Source organism: Megalobrama amblycephala, linkage group LG5 (genome assembly GCF_018812025.1).
Source record: "Megalobrama amblycephala isolate DHTTF-2021 linkage group LG5, ASM1881202v1, whole genome shotgun sequence".
NCBI classification, from domain to species: Eukaryota; Metazoa; Chordata; class Actinopteri; order Cypriniformes; family Xenocyprididae; genus Megalobrama; species Megalobrama amblycephala.
Window position 1 is genome coordinate 35,240,864 of NC_063048.1, and position 22,643 is coordinate 35,263,506.

General features: G+C 35.6%; 1 protein-coding gene across 1 annotated transcript in view; it reads right to left on the bottom strand.

The window, feature by feature from the left end:
- The window catches only part of mdga2a (MAM domain containing glycosylphosphatidylinositol anchor 2a), a 113,157-nt gene extending 92,482 nt beyond the window's left edge, over nucleotides 1–20,675 (bottom strand). Inside the window, exons 1-4 of the mRNA XM_048190263.1 lie at nucleotides 20,399–20,675; nucleotides 15,346–15,542; nucleotides 11,594–11,726; nucleotides 9,838–10,107 (exon numbers count right to left, since the gene is read on the bottom strand). Of these exons, the coding sequence (XP_048046220.1) occupies nucleotides 9,838–10,107; nucleotides 11,594–11,726; nucleotides 15,346–15,542; nucleotides 20,399–20,675 (877 nt within the window). The remainder of the gene's footprint in view (nucleotides 1–9,837; nucleotides 10,108–11,593; nucleotides 11,727–15,345; nucleotides 15,543–20,398) is intronic.
- Between the last annotated feature and the right edge of the window lie 1,968 nt (nucleotides 20,676–22,643).

Genomic DNA, 22,643 nt, shown 5'->3' on the forward strand with positions numbered 1-22,643 from the left:
AATTAGAAATTAATCATTGGTTATGTATTAATTTAGATATTTGATTATTCTGGGTATCCCATACTTTCAATTATTCATTCATTACTGACCCATATCGCTTAGAGTCACACGCCCCGGGTTTGCATAGATCTCATGACACAAATTGGCCAGTTTCTGATTCTTAGTCAGAGGGTGCAGAGTTTACTAATGCATTTGAGTTGAACAGCCACATGCTTGTTCATACAAAAACCCAGTTTTCTTAGTCACGATACTGCAACTTGCTAAGCCAGTTGATAGACAAAATCAAAAAGTCCCATGATGTGCTTACATGCTCCTTTCATGGGCCTTTAGTTTGAATCTATCCTGACGCAGATTTGCGGAAATATGGACTTCAATAATCAACTGGTCATAATGATTTCAGAAGAATCCAGAATAAATCAAATATAACATTTTATTTGTCAGGTAAAAATGTCTCATGCCAATTACATAGTTAGACAATTAGAAGCCAATTCAGAAACAGAAGATCCCACATGGCTGCTTTGCACTTTCCCTTAAATACCCAGACCAGAACAATAAGATTGTAAATATTTACTACACCAACACCTGTTTTGGGGGAAGAGGAGTGGGTTTTCAGATATCTTGAAGAGATACCGCCCAAAAGGAGGACAGAATTATCCTTACTTTTCAATCTTCCTCATAATACCAGTGACTGCTGTGAAACCATTTTACCAATCACACTGAGACATTTAAAATGATACCAAACATGAAAGGAAAAAACAATATATACACAAGATACATTACACATAGAATATGCATTATTGGAGAACATTCAGTGACTTGAGTCAGGGGGAAAGGAAGGAGGGTGTGTGTATGTGTGTGTGTGTGTGTGTGTGTGGGAGGTGTGGGGGGGGGGGGGGGGGTTAGGGCAAGGTGCTGTCCTATGCCATTTCTTTGAGATGTTCTCTCAAGAAGAGTTTTATTGCTTTATTGCAGGGCGCTTGATCTCAGTTTTTGTCTTAGCAGGAAAATCAAGTCTTACAAAATAAAAACAAATAATAAAATTACAAGCAAACCACAAATATATACAATATAACAAAGATAGAAATGAAATTAAAGCTGCAAGCAGTGATGAAAGGGCCTTCGCACCCATGCCACCCAGTGGCTTTAGGAAAACAGAGCACGGTGGGCAATATGCATTTAAGTATATAAATATAGGAGGACAATGTCAGTCATTTGTATTTGCTACACTTCCTGCTACCAGCTGGCACTATGACTATAACTAAATTTTGGCATGTAGATGTCTTCAGGCCAGGGCATTTATCAAACATGTGGCTGATTGGACATTGTATCCTCGAGTTACAACAACTTCCTATTTCATGATGATAATAGCATGATTTAGCACTCAGCTAGGTGTTGCTAGCATATTTTAGAATGTTTGTAGCATGTTTAACACTCAATTGCATATTTTAGTATGTTGCTAGTAGTGCATCACATTGTTAAACACGTCACTTCCTGTTGCCAGTGGGTGGTGCTATTACTATAACTGAATATTGTCATGTAGATATGTTCAGGGCAGGTCTCTTCTCAAACATGGGAAGTTTGGGGCAGATCAGACATTGTATTCCTGAGTTACAACAACTTCCTGTTTTGTGACGTTAATCGCATACATTAGCACTTAGCCAAGTGTTGCATTATTTAATGTGTTTCTAGCATGTTTGGTACTTCATGGTATATTTAAATGTGTTTCAGGTAGTGAATTATTTGCATGTAGATGTCTTCAGGCCAGGACTCTTATCATGCCTGATTTACAACAGCTTCCTCTTTCATGGCGAAACATGAGACTTTGTCAGGCCGCCACGGACACGCCCTTCATCGTAAACTCAAGATCTTTGCAATTTATCATCACTAAGGCCTTTAGATTAGACTGGCCAAATATAATGTTGATCTTATTAAAAGTCTATGAGGTGTTAATCACAGTGTAAAACATGACATTTCCTATTGCCTGCAGGTGGCGCTATGACTGTCACTGAATATTGGCATGTAGATGTCTTCAGGCCTCCTTCAGGTCTCTAGATCTTCGCAATTGAACGTCGCAATGGCCTAAAGATTAGACTGACTAAATATGATGTTGATCTGATTAAAGTACAACGTCTGGAAATGGCAAAAACTGCACAAATTTTGCAGAGAAAATTCAAAATATCTTGCTTCCTGTTGGGTTTACAGATTTTGCGCCCATGGACTTTTTTGTAGGTATTGTGCTGTTACATGTGTCTACCAAATTTCATACCTGTACGTAAAACGTAGCGCGCGCAGCACTTTGTTGAAATTTTGTAGGTGGCGCTATCGAGCCATTTTGCCACACCTAATTCTGAAACCCATATCAGACTTAAATTTTCACCACTTCTGGCATGTGCAAAGTTTCATGAGTTTTCGAGCATGTTTAAGGCCTTCAAAAATACGATTCATTTCAGAGAAGAACAACTGACCAAGCAATTACAATAGGGTCCTCACACTATCGGTGCTCGGGCCCTAATAAACAGTGCTTTTCAGGTTTTTCAGCTACGTCTTACAGTAGTTTTCAGGTACAGAAATTTAATAAAGGAAGCAAATGTAAAATAACACTGCATAGTCTTGACTGTATAAAATAAACATCTTTATTAAAGTCCCCCTGTAGTCAATTATTTTATCCGTTAATAATCATCTTTGATCACCAAAACGAAATATTTAAAAAAAAATTTAAGTGAAAAAAAATTCTTTATGCCTTAAAATAGCTTGAATGTAAATCTACAACCTTGCCTCATTTAATATAAACGTATAAATGAATATGCAAATTAACCCCGCCTCCACTCACGCCAGCTCAGAGAGTCTACTGTTGCTGCAGTGACGATTTGTTGTTTGTGTTGTGGCTACATGAAATAAATGCACATCCTTGAATGAGCGCGAATTTCCAGCGTATTTACTTGAACTTATCAGGTAGGCTAATATCTACGGTTTGATCCATTCCAGAGGCGGCCAAAATCAGAATTTATAATGGACTGAATAGCTCTCTCAGAACTTGACGTGCGATTCCACACTGACTGAATACGCACACGAATCTCGGTCACACGCTCAGAGCAATATTGTGTTAGCCATGTTTTATAGTTTTAAAGTATTTCGAAGGACAAAAACATGAACTTTATTGGCTTTACTTCAAGTCAGCTGTTTACTTTGGCGCGAGCCGCTATGCGCTCGCACACTTGGCACAGCCCTTGCGACGGTTCTGTCATTAATTAATATGAATTAATATAGATAGCCTTTTGCTTGACTACGTTATCAAACAGCTAATAATGTGTTGCTAATGTTACACACACCGTTCCTGTTCTTTATCTCAGACAGAGTCAGACAGCTGCCTTCTAACAATCAGTATCCTTACAAACACTTTGAACAACTCAGAACGTCAGTGGAGAAAGGCTTATAGTTCATCATAACATCGTAATAGACTCGCTATATTGATAAATCTACACAATTTTTCATATCAACAGAAAATTTACCAGATAACCTGGCTTCTCTCGAGACTTTCCTGCTTCAGAGCAGTCATAGTTAATGATATGATAAAGCCTGCCTGCATGTTGTTGTGATTGGTTCGAAGGTAGTTTGTGACGTCACAAACACCACAGATTTCAAACTGCGGGTTTTTGGTTTACTGCAGTTTCGAACATAAAATACTCAGCAATGGTGCTGACTTATGAATTTGCACATGGTTTGTTTTAAAGCATATTAAAAACACTACATAGACATATAAACAATAGGGGTGTAACGATACGCTCAGGTCACGATACGGTACGTATCTCGATACGGAGTTCACGATACGATATGTATCACGATATTTTGAACAAAATGAAACTGAAATTCAAACAAGATTTATTCAAAAAACATGTTGTACTACATACAAGATCACATTTCAAGGTTTAATAAAAACCTTCTGTATTCAAATTAACAGTTGAATAGGGCTGTCTGTCACTGAAAAAAAATGTTAAATTTAACATGAACTTAGAATTATGAATAGGGGCCGTTCACATATCGAGTCTAAAAACGCGTGGAAGGCGCGGCCGCACCGCTTCTCCTTCTTTCCAAAGCGCTTGCGCTCCCGTGGCGTCAGGTCGTTGCTATGCAACCATGAACTGAGCTCTCCAAGAGGATCAGGATGTTTCTGCAAAGGATAAATGATTTCTAGCCCTTGCATTAGTTTTACTACGAGATATATTGATGGAGATAAGATATAAAAACCACCATGTACAGCTATGATCAGCTGTTCGGCTGAGCTTTTGATGTTTTGTTACGGAAAGGCCATAGCTGATCGGTTGATTCTTGTCACACGACCTGCGGTGCGCTTGCGGCATTCTGAAAAGTTGAGAATTGCATGCGCGTCGCGACCGCGTTGATCAGTTATTTTTGAAAAAAATAACTGACTTGCACGCGGAAAAGACGCAATATGTGAATGGCCCCACAGAACTTCTTAAAGCAAAGCATCGCAAGCGTCTTTTGCTTTTCTGTGAGCACAGCTGTTGCTGTGGCACTGCGGTGAAAGAAAGCCACGACTTTTCTCACGCGACCATGCAAGAGACTGACATGAGAAACGTTTAAACCTGCTTGCAAGATTCAATGTGTGCCCAAAACACTTACTGAACTAAAGAGCTGATTGAGACCATAGACTGTAAAAAAATAGATTGAGACACACCATTTATATGCGGTGACAACCGGCTTCTCTCACTGCCACCTTGCAGAGTAGGTCACGTCGGCAGCTCAACCAATAAGATTAAACTGCCGTCATATCGTAAAAGTATTGCCATCACTCTACGATGCATATCGTAACATGTTTGCATCGCGAAATATCGTACTACGATAAATCGTTACACCCCTAATAAACAACATTAAAAACTTGATTTTCACCACAGGGGGTCTTTAATTAATCCTTATTAAAGTTACAAAAGTTATTTAGTCAAGTGCAGTGAGTGATTTTTTAAACTTTCGTGATGAACCAACACTGGCTTATCAACTGTCCCGAGCATCATTCATGTGTTCATGTTCATGCATTGATTCATGAAAATGTTACCAGCCAACTGGCGAGTGGCGCTTGGCTACTGTTAATTTTAGGCCAGCACCACACAACACCCTTAGCAACCACCCTCAGCAACATAAACATATGTTTGTTTTTAATTGAAGAAAAATGTAAGAACTATTTTTATTTACTTGGGAATCATTATGTGATTAATTAGATTTATTTTAAACAATAAGACTAAACGTGTTGAGCCATATAATAACAATTCGTTTTCTGTCTATAAATATATCAAAACAGTTGTTCCCTTGTCTATTAAAATGTGTAATATATGAAAGTGTCTTTGGTGTTTCCATGGTTTCTACAAAATAAAACCGGAAACCGAGGCAGGCCGAGGGTTAACGCGGGTATGACGCAATTGACGAGCGACTCCTCACACGTCCCGGAGCCTTGGTTAAAATTGCAATTTTCTCACGATTTACAAATAGTTGGAAACATTTGGGATATTGTAAGTACTCAAGTGAACAAAATATATTACACTGGCCTAGTGGTTTTTGGATATTTTACTGCAAAAATCTTACATATTGCAGCTTTAATTTGGCTAGCTGTGGAACAAGCAATTAGTTAACATTTATAAGAATGGCTTATATACATAATAAATGTTATTTATTGATGATAAACATAAAACTTTGTTTAAAATGTATTCAGTTTATTAGTAATATTATATAAATCTCATTCTTGTTTCATTTATATGACTGACAAATATGCATCACCTTAAGATTATTCATTTATGTTAAAACCGTGTAATCTAAATGAATGGATATTTTGAATCCAATTAAAATCTTACATCTTAAATATTATGCCTATATTTTTTGTGTATTTGCTTAATCCACTATACTGCTCCGTATCTTCTCCTCACACAAAAAAAAAGTAAAATAGAGCCACCTCTATTCTACCTTCATTCACCCTCACGAGTTCAGCTCCCTCCCTGATCAGTGATTGGGGAAACAGCTCTACCCCTTCACCTCAACCACCGCCCCATCTGGCAACACATGCTCTTTTTCCCATTGCAGGAGAAAAGGTCATATTTCAAATGGCCAGTACAGCTGCTATCATAGAGCTTTGTACAAGCAGCCAGCAGAGTGTGTTGGGATTACCCAACTTCCAAACCCTCCCATGTAATATCGTTTTCTCTCCAATCCCTTGCTTATTTTGCCCAACAAATGAGATTCCGCCATCTGTGCAGCAAAGACGCTGTGCAGCTCAAGCTTGTAACGTCCCCTCTGACAATCTTATATTATAAAACCTTCCTCTATCTATCGAGCTAGAGAATGGGCCTATCATTGCTATTTTCTGCCCAATAATGTTGTTTCTATCCATAAGAAAAAGCATATAAAACCTAAATGGCCAACACAGCCAGAACGGAAATGCAGCATTGGCCACAAGTGAGCCATAAAGTCGTGGCTATTGCAACATTCATGTTTTTCATGTGATGTAGTAGAAAATTAATAGCTCTCCTCTGATGGTGGTTAATACATGAAGAAAAGCAAAAAAGTAAGGTGAACGGCATTCTGGGAAGTTCATTTTGTTGTTGTAAGAATCAGTTAGTACATTGAAAATACTCCTAAAGTGTTATAAAGGCTTTGGATCATTAGGTACACAACAACAAAACAAAAAAATAAATAAACAAATAAGCAGTCAGACAAAATAATTCCATGTCTAATACTCCAAAAAAGTGTTTCTTTAGTGGCTCGGGATTGTCTGTTTCTGCAACAGCGATTATAGAAAAGCAATCAGGAACAGAAACAGAGCCACCAGAGGATCAGTATGTGTGAGTAAACAAAACCTAATGAAAACAAATGTTAAAATAATAGCATTTTAATATTACAATGAATGAATAATGCAAAAAGTGTCTCGGAAGGTTGTTTGGCAATAAGTAATTGGCTTTTAATGTGGAATTTATTTAAAGGATAATGTACAGTCAGCTGGTCATTAACGCAAAATAAAAGACCTCCACTTCGAACGGGTGCCCTGATCACCTTTGCTGCGTCCCAGTTCGCTTACTTATACTATGCCCTAAAAGTATGTACTTTTTTGTGAAGAAAATGTACATACTTTTAAGTGTATAGCTGAAGAGTAGACAAGCTTCGTCATAACTGTGTCTGTCGCTTAGTTACGTGCATCCTGTCATCGTTTAAACTGCCCTGTCAATCATCTTCCTCAAAATTCAATTTAATTTAATTTCCAACAATTTTGGAGAGAAATGTAATAGCACGTTGATCTGACAGTCGTGGGTCTTTCGTGCGGAGAGCTCTCCTCGTGCGTTTCCAATTTGCATAATGATATATTTAAAAGTTAATGACCAAACGTATGATTACAAAAGTTCACAGTGCTGTTGCAGATAAAATATAATGTGGATAACATTGAATAAATAACTTAACCTCTCTACTTCACAGTCAGACTCTTGCATCCACCATGTTTGTATTTTTTTTTTAACACTTTTTATTTGAGTTTGTAGTTTGAATCCTAACCGGAAAAAGTAGACCATCCAGGTATATTTGGAATACTCTTTTCAACATACTACGATTTGGGACACACTCATTCTAATTTCAAATACTATTTAGGACAGATAGTATGTGAATTAAGATGCAGTGTCTGAGTTTAGTGATGTTGCTCCAAAATCAGCACAATTGCGATATTACTTTTATACAATTATTCAATAAACAATTAGTTAATACTGAGTAACATTATAGACACAATTTTGCTGTTTATTTTGTTTTTGCTTCAACAAAACAGCAGCAGAATCATTGTATACCTCTAATCATGTTTTTTGTTCTTGAATGATTCATGTTTTTTTTTGTATGAATCAGTTGAATGAATAATTCAATGCCTCCTCCATAAAAAAATAACTTGATTAATTTATAAATGAATCAGCGTTTTTTTAATTCATTTGTTAAATGAGAGTATAATGAGTGTCACTTGTTTCATTCTTGAAACAATCAGCGTTTTTGAATTAACTGGTTGAATGAATGATTCAACGATACATTCATAACTGAGTGAATCAGAACTTTGAACAATTGGTAAAATTATTCATTCACATGTTTCATTCTTGAATAAACAATCGTTTTTGAATGAATCAATTGAGTGAATTATTAAAATGACTCACTCATTATGTTGACTACTGGTGTAATGATGTAATCCATAACTGCATAGACTGTCTCAAACAAACCCAGACAAGCAGAGTGACACAAACAGTGAAAAGTCCCAGCTGCCTAACCAATTAGATTTGAGGACTGAAACTAACTGTTGTATAATTTACAATAATGTAAAGCTGACAGTACATTATCTCGCTTATTCCAAATAAATAGAAACAATTAAATTATTGAATTGAGTTTGATAATTTTATTATTTGAGACCTAAGAGTGCTGAGTGATACAAAAGACATTAAACTCGGAATCACAGCAGTTACCCTCTATCAAACCAAACTCATCAGATCAAACTATAAAAAGGACTTTTAAAAATGTTTCTGGAAACTAGAAAAAAAAAAATCCCAAAAATGATACTCAAAATGATACTGATACTTCTCAGTAATGATACTAACCACAAACTAAACTGCTCTTTGTTGTGAGGAGAGCTTGGAGAATTACACATGGCAGATTTCTTTCTTTGGTATGATCCTCTTCCCCTCTGCCGTCTACCTCACTAAGATGATCCTCCTCACTGGCAAGACATCTGACTCCCATCATACTCTCCAGACTCACACAGCAACCCAGCTCGATGGAAATGCGTAATCTCACTGTGCTCCCCAGACCCGGTGAGTTGACAGACAGTAAGGGATTCACTTTAAAACCTGGACCTCCAGATGTGTAAACAGCTTTTTGTGCACACCGGGGATCAGCCTTGAGAAGAGTAACTGTGAAGTAAGCTATAAAAGCTGCTCCAAACCAGGGATAGTAAAGCTACTTCAGAGAGCGTCACACACACACACACACACACACACACACACACACACACATATATATGCCTGAAAAAGCAAATCCTTTTCTCCATTTCACTCTGCTCTTTTGGCTCGATGTAATACGTCAAAGTCATGGATATTCATTACACTAGGTAATGACGCTGGCTGGAAAAGAACCTATTTATATGACATTTCAAGCAAGGTTGAGTCTTTCAAACCTTCAAGAAAGTTTCAACAAATAGTTTTCTAATAATTCTTAAAGTAAACAGTTGCAACATCTTCGTCCTTTCACATCAGCTTCGAACTACAACTTGATTGTTTTTCGATGCATTCTGTCAGTCATTATTAATATCTTTTTTTTCAGGCAATGGGTATCTAATTCAAAAATAACTGGATACAAGTTTCGTATTTATTTATTTATGCTGAAAAGGTTTTCCATTGGTTTCACAACATGTGACTGGACATAATTTTGTTCTTACCCTCATTCTAACTACCAGAATTATTCTACACGATGGAGCAATTCAAATTCTAAAACTATAAAATATAAATCAATATTTTGGCTTCACAAATGACATGTTTCCAAGGCCACCAGGAGTCAGATGTGGTTTGGTTCTAAATATTAGAATATAAATTAGATCTAAAAATGTCACAAGCCTGATGCAAACTCACATGCTCTGCACTCCAGGCCACTTCTCCAACATCAAAGTCACATATTTGGTAGTTTTGTCTGGTTCTACTAGACTCTTGGGATGCACTGTGTGGCCAGTGCTATTTACACCTGCTGCAAATAAACAATTTCCAAAATCTATGATACATCAAGCACAAACAAACTAAACTAGCTCGGCCTCAAGGCCTCTCTTCTCACCTCTGACGACAATGTTGGTGGATTTCTTTGCAGGATTACCCACGTTGTTACTGGCTACACAGCTGTAAACACCAGCTTCCTCTGTGCTGATGGCAGGTATGGTCAGGGTTCCACCATTGAGAACACTTTTCTTCGGAAGCTCTTCGCTATTCCGGACCCACGTCAGGGTCGGGTTGGGCTCGCCTCCAGAGATGATACACACCAGAGTCACTGTCTGCCCAGGATTGGCCACAATGGGGTCTTCCACAAGCAGCTTAATAGAGGGGGAGGCTAGAACAAAAATGGACAGGGTTAGTCTCATCAGCTTCATGTGGACGACTTGTTTTCTTACTTAAAGAGATACTCGCACTTACATCACGTTTCACAACATGCTGATGTTAACACAATCAAATGCACATATGAAAGCTGTCCGGAAGTGATGGTTTATAGTTTAAAAAATTAACAAATTAGTATTTTACTCACATACACACCTATTATTTTGCTTCAGAAGACATTTTTTCGTGTTCGTTTTGAGTGTTTTTTGAACTAAGTATCAACTTATCTATCCACTTGCATTATTTGAACTTACAGAGATGGATTATTCTTTTAAAAGTCTCTGTGTTCATCTAAGGAAAGAAAGTCTAATAATATACATCAGGGATGGCATGATGTTGAGTAAATGATGAGAGAATATTTATTTTTGGGTGAAGTATCCCTTTAAATCCAGGGGCGTCGGAGCTTCTGAAAAGTTTGAGGAAGAACACACATCATAAAACTTACTAGCTTGACTCATGAATATTAATGAAGGGACATTATGAGATTTTAAAGGACTCAAAAACAGTGTATATGCTTGTTTAGAAGCAATGCCAGGTGCACAGCCAACTTGAAGTGAGTAATTACTGCAAATATACACAAAGTTCACATACAGTCACCTCTTGATGACAATTATGGTGGTTTACCTAATTACGTTAATGTGTTTATACTTAAAAAGGTGGTATTTATAATTATCATCCAAAGAGATCGGTTTAGTTGGGCCCATAATGCACCAGGTGACCACATCCAATCTATATAATCAAGGTCTCCTTCCACGAGCACACAAGCATGCTGTGATGCAAAGGCCTTCAATTTGGCAAAGCAATCAGTCAATCCCCAGGACTGTGCCATGATCATCATCATCAGCCAATGTGTTGCCAGAAAAGCGCTGAGAGACGGAAAAGAAGTGAGAAAGAAGGATAGTGCAAGAAAATGAGCAGGGTGGTGGAGTGGGAGAGGAAGATAGAGAAACAGAGATGGCCGGAGGAAAAGGTCTGCCGACTCCGTTCATTCTTTAATGGATTCCGTAAAGGTCAGGTCTTCGCCGCAGTAGCATGTGAAGCCCACCGAGACAGATAAGGAGCACAGGGACCCGCAGGGCCATTTCCTTAAGAATATGGTTTTGCCAAAGACTGAATTAACTGCAAGGCCAGTGGTGAAAACATCAGCCCGGGGCGGTTTCTTCAGCCATCAACCAACAGAGGAGGAGAAAAGTAGCAGCAGGCCTCTAAATGTAACAGGCGTAACATACTCAATAACACATGCAGCACTCACAGCTCGCTGATTATCAGACCACATAACACTTGTGGTGACAAGAGCCTCAGGGCACTTCCTTTGGAGAGTTGCTTCTTTGGTGCTGCTTGCATGTACTTTCTTACTTGTTGGAAGGCTCAAATATAGCAGAAGGAGACTAAAATAACAGACAATACTGTGCACAAGGAGGAGGTATTGGTATCTCTCTCACCGGTTTTGTTGGTGAGCCGGAATAGCACACTCTTGTCGGGGATGCCACAGACATTGCGGACAGAGGCAGTGCATGTGTAGTTCGCGTAGTCCTGAGGACGCAGGTTCTTTAACTTCAGGATCTTGGTCTCACCCTGCAAGCCAAGAAGATGATATTGTATAAAGAAGGATCTCAATCTTTTGCTTCAGGACAGATTTTACATTAGACATCAAGAGGTGATCCAACAAAGTACCAAAAAGTCAACTTTTTAAATATTATATTAATATGAACAGTGTTGGGGAAAGTTAATCTTAAAAGTAATGCATTACAATATTGCGCTACTCCCTAAAAAATAACTAATTGCGTTACTTAATTACTTTTTATGTAAAGTGATGAATTACATTACTTTTGTGTTACTTTTTCTCACCTGGGCTTGGCTTGCTTGTTTTTAATAACAATAAAAAAAGTGAAATGAATAAATTTCATCTCATTTTCATTTCATTTCAAATTCCATTTTGTTGTAAATGGAAAAACTAATGCATTACTTAACTAGTTACTTGAAAAAGTAATCTGATTACGTACTTGTAATGGGTTACCCCAACACTCAGTATGAATAATTTGTGTTATTTCTTTTTTTGTCAAAGCATCTTTGATAGCTAATATTTATTATTCAGGATTTATATATATATATATATATATATATATATATATATATATATATATATATATATATATATATTATAATATATAGGATTTGTATATATATATATATATATATATATATATATATTATAATATATAGGATTTGTATATATATATATATATATATATACAGTCCAAAAGTTTGGAACCACTAAGATTTTTAATGTTTTTAAAAGAAGTTTCGTCTGCTCACCAAGGCTACATTTATTTAATTAAAAATACAGTAAAAAACAGTAATATTGTGAAATATTATTACAATTTAAAATAACTGTTTTCTATTTGAATATATTTCACAAAGTAATTTATTCCTGTGATGGCAAAGCTGAATTTTCAGCATCATTACTCCAGTCTTCAGTGTCACATGATCCTTCAGAAATCATTCTAATATTAAAAATGTTTATTGAGCAGCAAATCAGCATATTAGAATGATTTCTGAAGGATCATGTGACACTGAAGACTGGAGTAACGATGCTGAAAATTCAGCTTTGCATCACAGGAATAAATTACTTTGTCAAATATATTTAAATAGTACACAGTTATTTTAAATTGTAATAATATTTCACAATATTACTGTTTTTTACTGTATTTTTAATTAAATAAATGTAGCCTTGGTGAGCAGACGAAACTTCTTTTAAAAACATTAAAAATCTTAGTGGTTCCAAACTTTTGGACTGTACTGTATATATAATCTCTAAGTGGTGTTTTGATTATATTTTGTTGTAAACTTTGTTGTTTTGATGTAGAAGTTACTCTATATAACATTTTAGTTTGCCTAAAACAATGGGATAATGCACATCCAATTGGTTGTTATCACAGAATAAACCCCGACAGGGTTATCAGGATCCTGGCGCAAAGCGCTTATTACACGGCTACTCGCCACATAAGTAAATAATTAGACACAAAATATTGACTTGAGTCTAAATATTTTATTAGCTCTCGAAACGCAAGCTTCCGCAAAGAAAGCAATTGTTGGCAATTTCAAACTAGAAGGACATTTAAGGGATATGGTACAGTCATACCACGTATTACACAGCATTTCACCACATAAATAATTATGGGTCTAAGAGATATTGATTTGAGATTAAACTGTTTTAAAATCTTACCTGTTTGTTATATTAAAATCCATTATAATGTACAAAACAATCGCTGCAAAATAGTTGCAGCCGCGTTTGTATGAAACAAGAAAGAGCAAGTCTGCGATACCCAGATGACATAATTAAATAACTGTACACAAAATATTGATTTAAGTTTTTTAATATTTTATTAGTTCACCAAACGCAAATCTTCCATGAAGAAAAAACATTCCTAGCAAGCGTATAGCACCGACTTCAGTTACCTGGATGAGCTAGTATGGGGGATAACATAGTATGAGGGATCACATCAAACTCAACAAATTCATCAGTCATTTGTTAAAAATAGCCAAATAAGTTAACATGAACAAAACATGGTTTGTGCCAACAATGTGTTCTGGGCTGCCAAGAAAACTGTAGAAATTCAAGAGGAAGTTAACTGTGTTACTGTGTTTGGTCATCACTAAACATCCAATGTAAAATCTGTGTGCTGAAGCCAAACCAGTTGAGATCCGGTTTATTATGGCAACTGTGCACGTACGGCAAATGATTCACTTGTTTTTTTTATCATCTTCAGGAGAGGTCAATTTCTTCTAAGACGTTTAAGTCGATCAGTTATAAATCGTGGCACTGTTTGATACAAAAACCTTCTGAACACTCTTGGCTTTTAATCTGCTTTCTAATCTGAGACATTGACAAAAAGCTGCAGTGCATTAGTTTCATATAGTTCTGAAGAGGCTGAAAGATAAAGAAGGCTCTATTGAAAATAACATGCAGTATCTCTTCTAAGTGCACAGTCTAATGTTGCATAAATGATTCTCTGTGGGGAATAAGAAGAGCAAAAAAGGTCCAGAAATACTCTGCATCTTATGACTAATTACCAGGACAGATCCACTCTGGGCCAATCACTGTGCCATATCGGATATGGCAAAGCTGTGTTCTAAAAGCATTTTTATTTTTTAACTGTCAGATCTGATGTGCGTCCTTCTGGACCAGATAACACTCACAATGTCAAACTGATGCTCTCTCTTTTGATAGCTGGGACAACTTTCATGCAAGAGCAATGAAGTTCATCAAATGTTTTCAAGCAAGCCAGGCTTTCATAAAGTTATCTTTTATTAAAGTTTTCTAGTATTAAATGTCAACTTTGATGCACACCATTGAATTAGTTTTTTAAGTTACAAACAAATAAATATCATTCCATTTAACTGAAGTGCAAAGTGAATATCAGCAATTTTGCATTGACCAAGTTACAAATAAAAATAATAATAAAAAAATAAATTAAATTAGATGAATTAACTTTCAAAGTATTAATTTCACTGGAATCTCCAAAAAATAAACTGTGGTTTATTTGATTTTTATTTAATCAAAGAGACTTACTGTGGTGAAAATCAAGTTTTTAAAGTTGTTTGTATGTCTATGTGGGGTTTTTAATATGCTTTAAGACAAACCATGCGCAAATTCATGTCAACACTATTGCTGAGTATTTTCTCCTCAAAACTGCAGTGAAACGAAGACAGTCTCAAACCCGCGATTTGGGCATCGCTAGTGCAGGGAAAAGGGGGACTGTTTACAGGGGGTACAGAGGCATTGGACGACCCATAACGATCTCCTGAGGGCCCCCACGATTTCTACCAAAGAGGCCCAATGCAATAATCTCTACAGTGGGCCCAGTTAACCTAGCGACACCACTAGTCTTGACCATTATTAACACTCCTGATGCAGTTACACTACCGCTTAAGAAACATTTCTTCTAATTATCAATGATGAAAACAGTAGCTTAACATTTTTGTGGAAAATGTAATACATTTTTTCAGGTTTTTTTGATGAATAGAGAGTTTAAAAGCAACACTTACTTGAAATATAGAAAGTGTTAATTAATTTTTTTTTTTAAATCTTACTGACCCCATACATTTGAACGGTAGTGTACAGTATATGCACACATATACCATAAACTGACATTATTGCTTTGAATACTGTAAGACTGAGCCAATGTCTTACCTGTGTGAAGAAAGGCTCATAGATCTCCACACCCTTGTCCGAACCTTGGGACAAGAACTCCCTCCCCCGTTTCCAGCTGTACCGCACCGGAGGATTTGAATTGGCAGCACACCGCAGGAACACTGTCCTCTCATAGTAGAACTGCTCCTTTGCCTCTCCTATACTCTGATGGACCGTCACGATGGGGTCATCTAAATCTGAAATGTAAACAGATGGGTTGGTCACGCTATCTAGCATTGCTCAAATCACCCTCAAAAACTGCCATGAGACTTCTGTGGAGATGGTGGTACACAGAAATAGCCATCTAGAAACCTTTGAAAAAAGGCTTCAGTATGCACAGACATGTAGGACATAAGTATGGAAATGACAACGTAAATAAACAGAAAACTAGGTTACAGGTAAACAAAAACATCCATATTTAGGTTTATTTATATCCTGCTTTATGCATTCATATTCAAAAAAAGTCAAGCTCAATTCAAATACATATGTCACAGTGTTACAGATACCAGGAACATTTGTGTGCCACTACTTACGCATTAAGTTGTTGCTAAATATACCTCAATAATGTGGAATAATTCTAACATTATACTGTGATATAGCTGATTTTTCCCCCGTTTCTTTCCAAGCTGCTCAGAGATTGAAGGCATAATTTGTCGAATTGTTTAATGAGCCAAAAACGACCTAAATTAAGAAAGAAGCCCATAAAAGAATTGAAATTTACTGGAGCGCAACTCATACAGTAGCCTATTTATTACGGTCCAAGATAGACATAAATTACTTTGCACATTTTTAATACTTAACTCATTAAACACCAGTTAAAATGAGTGTATGTTATTGAGATCCGACGCAATCTGATAACACTTTACAATAAAGTTCTATATATTAACATTAGTTCATGCAAAATATAACATATAACAATGAACAGTACATTATTAACCAACATCAATAATGTGTGTTAAATTCTAAATATAATACATTTTTTAACATTTCAAGTTTTATAAATTAAAATAGTTAATGTATAATGAACAAGGATAAATTAACAATGGTACATACAGTATTTAAATGCTAATCATATTACGTATAAATTAATATTAATCTGCATTAATAAACGCTGTTAAATTGTTTATTGTTTGTCCATACATTAAACAAATGATAAACTGAATCAGTGTAAAGTGTTACCTGAAATCTCTGTATTACTAAATAAAGATCCAAACACTATTCACCTTTCCATTTTCATAAAATCTGCGCACCAGTTTCTGATGAAAGCAAAGCCTTGCGTTAGTATCATTAAATTTTTGTTTAGTATTTTAGTTCAGGAAAAAATTGAAAACAGAAGTACATACTACAGTACATATTTTTTTCAGTTCACACATTATCGGGGAATGGAACCTTGGCGTTGCTAGCATGCTCTACTGTTTGAGCTAGAGGTTGTAAGTGAGGTGCAAAAACATACAAGCATTAGCAGCAAGCATAATGTCTCAAATGATGGACCACTCAGGCGCCTTTATTTTGGCTCTTGAATTAAGAGTATTTTTACAACTGTAATTTTTTGTTCAAAAGCTACAATAATTAGAGTGCTTGAGTAAGGAGCCATGTGCTTTTACAGACTGTCCTTAAAGCAAAAACCTTCCTCGACTCTCAGCTATCGGTAAACCGTGCCTTTCGACATCTTTCTTTCTCTCTCTTAATCAACCTGCCAGATAGCAATTTGACAGACAGCATTGGTAGGACTCATTCAGTGCATGCCATTATATATCTGCAATACTAAAGCACAAATTCATACAATGAAAGTCAAAAACATCTGAAACATTCTTCAACTCCCCTGAATGCGATTTCAACCGAGGGGGACACCCCCACCTACCAGACCTGAACGTAATCAATATTGCTATTGTCTATCTTGACTGCTTTAAGCTAATGACTAGTGAGTGCTGCCACACTTAGAGACAACATGGGCACTCCAAATCAAAGTACTCAGTTGTTTATCGGCATACGTGTTGGCTGTTCTTTATCAATGACGTGTGTCTAGACTTTGATCACTGCATCAGGAGTAGCGTGTCTCTGATCGATAAAAGCGAGTGCCCACCAGCGAATAGTCCACCGTGAAGCTGGAATAAAAATGACAAGCTGAGGCCTGTTCTCTAATTCAAGGGTAATGACTTGCTCCTCATTGTCTCCCCACGGCAATGCTGCCTGCCATCGTCCATCGCTCCTTCTATTCATCTCTCTGTGCTACCGTAAATCACTTTACAACATCTATGGTTCCTCCGTGTCTGTAGGGAACAGAGGCAACACACAACTCCTTTTTTGACAGGTTGTGATAGCTTTTGATGGTTCCGATAGCAGAGGAGTAAACCTTTGAAACTTGGAAAAATTGGGGAGCTGGCTTACTGACAATGATGTCTCTTTGAAGAAAAATCCTCATTTTCATTTCACTCATTCATTAATCCTCTAATTTTATGCATTTCGTCACATATTCAAAGGCATGCATTTGATTTCAACAAAGTCTACGGTTGCCAAAACTTCAATGAGAAGTGCCTTTAAGTCGTTAATGAGGCCATGTAGCAAATCTTAGAAAATAAAAGTGTTCACAGACTTAGAATGATGACGTGTATGAGTGCAAAACTCTTTGAAAGAGACCTAGATGAGATATGCTCTTATGATGAGTCACATAAAAAAACCTCACTGCCTGGCTTTTGATGGCCAAAGAAATGTGCTAGACAAGAAATACGTGAAATAACACATGCTCCATTAGAGAGACCTGATAATATAAGCTCGACCATATCAGAAGTAATCCATTTCAAACATAAAGCAGTAATGAAGCATATGAAAAAGTAAAGGTTTCCATATATCACTAGGATACACTTTCATATTAGCACCTAAACATATTTTTTGCTGTTTTTTTTTCAGTAGTTTTTTTTTGTTTTTTTCTGTTAAAATATAAAATCATGTAGCTAGACTTTCCAATGGTTCCTTTTACACAATATAATATAAACAGTACATAAATTGTATACTACCACTTAAAAGTTTGGGGTCAGTAAGATATTTTTAATGTTTTTGAATAAAGGCTCTTATGCAACAAAGGATGCATTTATTTAATTAGAAATACAGTTAAACAGTAATTTTGTATAATATTATTACAATTCAAAATTTAAAATTACTGACCCCAAACTTTAGAACAGTATAGTGTATATTTATATAAATATATCATATAAATATTATAATACATTATATGTTTTATAAACATATTATAATATACTAATATTTAAAAATATACATAATAAATACATAACAAAGCCCAGATTACTGGTCAACTTCACATTGTTTCTCTTAGTAGGATGAAAATAATCTGTTATTTAAACTGTGATTAAATTATATATAGCAAGCGATCAAAGAACGCTTCCTTTACATTCGCTGGAGCCGTCAATCAAACAGCACAAGGTTATCAGTGACTGAGTTCTGGACTCTTGCCAAAACTTCCATTAGAATCAACCAATCTCTTATTTACATTATTGTGTTTGCATTGTTAGTTATGATGAAAGCATTCGTTAGTGTGCAGAAATCAAGTTACAATGACGAGATCACTGCATTTATGCACTCAACATGTCTGTGATCGTCTACATGCTCATCACTGCAACCTTTCATGCCACAATCTCAAAATAATGCTATAATTAACACTTTTCATGATTAGTAAACCTTGAGCACTGTAATAGTAAACATGTGCTAAAAGTTCCACATGTAATAGCTATTTTCAAATGCAAAGATGTTAGCCAATCACAGCAGTGGACGTTTACAATGAAGTCTCACAGCAGATACGCCCCTTAAAACAGAGCGTTCGAATCAGAGGGCTAAATCAGGGTAGGAAAAATGCCTTTTATTTCTAAATTATGACAATTTTTAATATAAAAAAAAAACATACTAACATAATAAGTGCACCCCAGGAAACATTACAAAATAATACAGTTCAAGACCCCTTTAAGCACTTCCTTATGTCATTGTCCAGTCATTATCATATTTTGTTATTGTGTATCGTTAAATGACAGACATTATAAGTGGATATAATAATTTGTAAGCAGCTATTTAGCAGATGCTTTTATTCAAAGTGACCTACTGTACACTTATTTTAGGGACATCCATTGCTTAAGGGCACAAAGGTTGTGGGTAATAGCTAGCTCCTTAAGAGGCTGAGATTTAGTCACTATAACACCCTGTTTTGTTAGTGAATATTGTGCCAAAGTAGGCATGTAAAATATGCTTGGAATTTGTGCTACTGTCTCACTGCGAGCTGCATAAAGCAGCTAGTGAGAGACGCATTAATGCTTAGAAAACGTTCTGGCCCATTATAAACAATGCTGGAAGGTCATCCAGCCATGATAAATTATTTAGATTACTGTGCCTAACATTTATTTATTTATTTATTTTATTATTATTATTTTTTTTTCAGAGAAATGGTTTTGAATAATGGGCGCTCGTAATAGCTTAACAAGCAAAGGATAAAAAAAAAATCCCCAGTTTTTTTCCTGCGTTTTTTTCATAATCATGAAAAAAGGAAAGAGAAGTGCAACCTTAAAAATAAATGTTCTTTTGACAAGCTTAAAGTTAATGCAAGCTTTTATATTAAAAAACAAAACAAAACAATTTCAATAAGAGTACTCAATTAAAAATGCTCAATTATAATTAATAATAATACATAAATAAATAAATAAATAATTTAACATAGCATTTGTTGCAATGCTACAAACAGAAGGACAGCACTTTTCCATTTTTCATTATTTTATAAAATGTGAGGTTGCATTTTAAAATCAACAGTGAACCCAGAGGGTAATACAGCAAACACTTGCTTATAAGTGTGTCTTTCCAACTGATTATGTGATTTGTAACTTAAGGATTTAAGTGAAGAGCTGAATCAAGGTTGAGTATGTGTCTGAAAAGCTAAAGAAAGATGCAGGCACAGTCTGGCTAATACAAAGGCTAATACCAAGCCATCGTTGACTTGCAAGAACGTGTGTCAAGTGTGTGGTTTTCTGCCGACGGGTGGATGAGCTTGTTAACTCACAGTAGACATCCACTCGGATGGATTTGATGGCGGGAGTGCCGAGTCCGTTCTCAGCCTTACAGTAATAACGGCCGCCCTGGTGCCTCTGGATGCGGGTTATGCGCAGTGTTTCGTTGAATACGCTGGAGTCCTGGAAGCGGTCAGTAGCACTGCCTGCTGTCTTGGTCCATCGTATCTGACATGAAGCAAAGAGAGAGAGAAACAAAAATAACAGCAGCTTAAAAAGAGAATCATAAGCTAGTGGTTTAAAGCAGAGTGTTTTTCTTAGTTCAAACATATTGGCAAATAAAAAAAGCACTGAGTTCAATAACATTGTTTCAATATCCACTGTGACAACAATGGTAGAATAGATTTAGCTATTTTAGCTCAAATTATGCTAAAAACTGTAGCAAAGAGCGCTGCCTATTTTTTCGAGATTTTGATAACTTATTTCATTTACTTGCAGATTTTTTTAATCATTCAAATTTGGCTGGGTGGTTAATAACACATTTTTCTGTGGTGTGACAAACTCAGAACACATACTTTAAAATGACTTTACAGGGACTTCTTAAATATTTTTTAAATATTTAACTTTCTTATTATTTAGGTTACCATTATTTACCGATATTTATATAAAAACTGTATTTTCAGGCAGGTCCTTATGTATATTTGCATTCTAGGAAAAAAAAAATTGCCTGAAGTTTGGCTCTTTAAATTTCAATTCTTATAGTCAGGCGCCATGAGTGTGGCGATTCCCACTAATTTTTCAACAAGTGGTTTGTCTCCTCCTCCTTGTCTGTTTCTGGTGAAGTACACTGGCTCATATATCCTCAAACATGGTAAATAATGATATAAAAAAAGAGACAATTAAAATATTGTTGTAGAGTTAAAAAGTCAACATTGAACAGTGTTTTTTTTATAATTAATATACAACTGTTAAAATTAAAATGTATTAATTAACATGAACTAACAATAAGCAATACATTTGTTACAGTATTTATTAATCTTTGTTTATGTTAATAAAAATCTAGCTGTTCATTTTTTGTTCCTGTTAGTTCACAGCGCATTAACTAATGTTAACAAATACAATAATTGATTTTAATAATGTATTAGTAAATGTTGAAATTAACATCAACAAAGATTAATAAATGCTGTAGAAGTATTTTTCATTCTTAGTCCAGTATTATCAAAATACTTCCATTTTCTGATTATACTGCAACATGATATTCATTTAAAAATAATAATAATAATAATAAATTAGAGGTACTTTTCCTGGCCAATTTTCTCCCCGACACTACGTGAAATAACTTGGGGCAGGGATACAGAGGAACAATCTCCAGTTCATGTCAAGTTCCATCATATAACTGTGTGATAAATGTAATATTAAAAAATAGCAACTAAATGTGCTGCTAAAGTTGTTTAAATGACTTTAGAACATTTCTAACTGTGATGCTACTGTTTATGTTCAAGATTTGACTTGGAAATGAGCAAATACTCTACCACAGATCTGATCTCCAGATCAATACATGGCTTAAGCTCTATTTGGATGGTAATTATTTCTCAGCAGGATGTCTGTAAAACAAAATCTGTATGTCATGAATTTGGATGGCAATTAATCCACAGAGGATGAAGGAGTTCTGTCATCTGACAGCTTGGAAGTTTATTTGACGTGGTCTGTCTTGGTCATACTCCAATAATAAAATGTATATACTATAGGTATTTTTTTTTTTTGAAAATTTTATTTTGCTTTTTTCAAATATAACAAACAACAAACATCTGACAAAACACAAAAGAGAAAAATAAACCAAAAATAAACAGTAAATTACACACAAAAAAGAAAAAAAAAAAGAAAAAAGATACATGTAAAACAGTTAGAAAAACAACAATTATCAAATCAAGTCATGTGGCACTGTATTTATATAATTCAAAAAGGGATTCCAAATTTTATAAAATACATCACCCCTGCCCCTCACTGAATATGTAATCTTCTCTAAAGGTACACAGCTGCAAACCTCTGACAACCACAGTCCAATTGGCACATCATAGTCTGCTTTCCATTTCAAAGCTATACATTTTTTGGCTATTATTAACAAAATTTCTGTAAGTTTAATAGCTTGTCTATTTCGGAGGTCAGAGTTGGTAAAATTACCTAATAAACACACCTCAGGATCCACTGGAAAATCAATTCCATGAATCCGTGATATACTTTCACATACTTTCGCCCAAAACACCTTCACTTTAGGACACAACCAGGTAGAATGCAAAA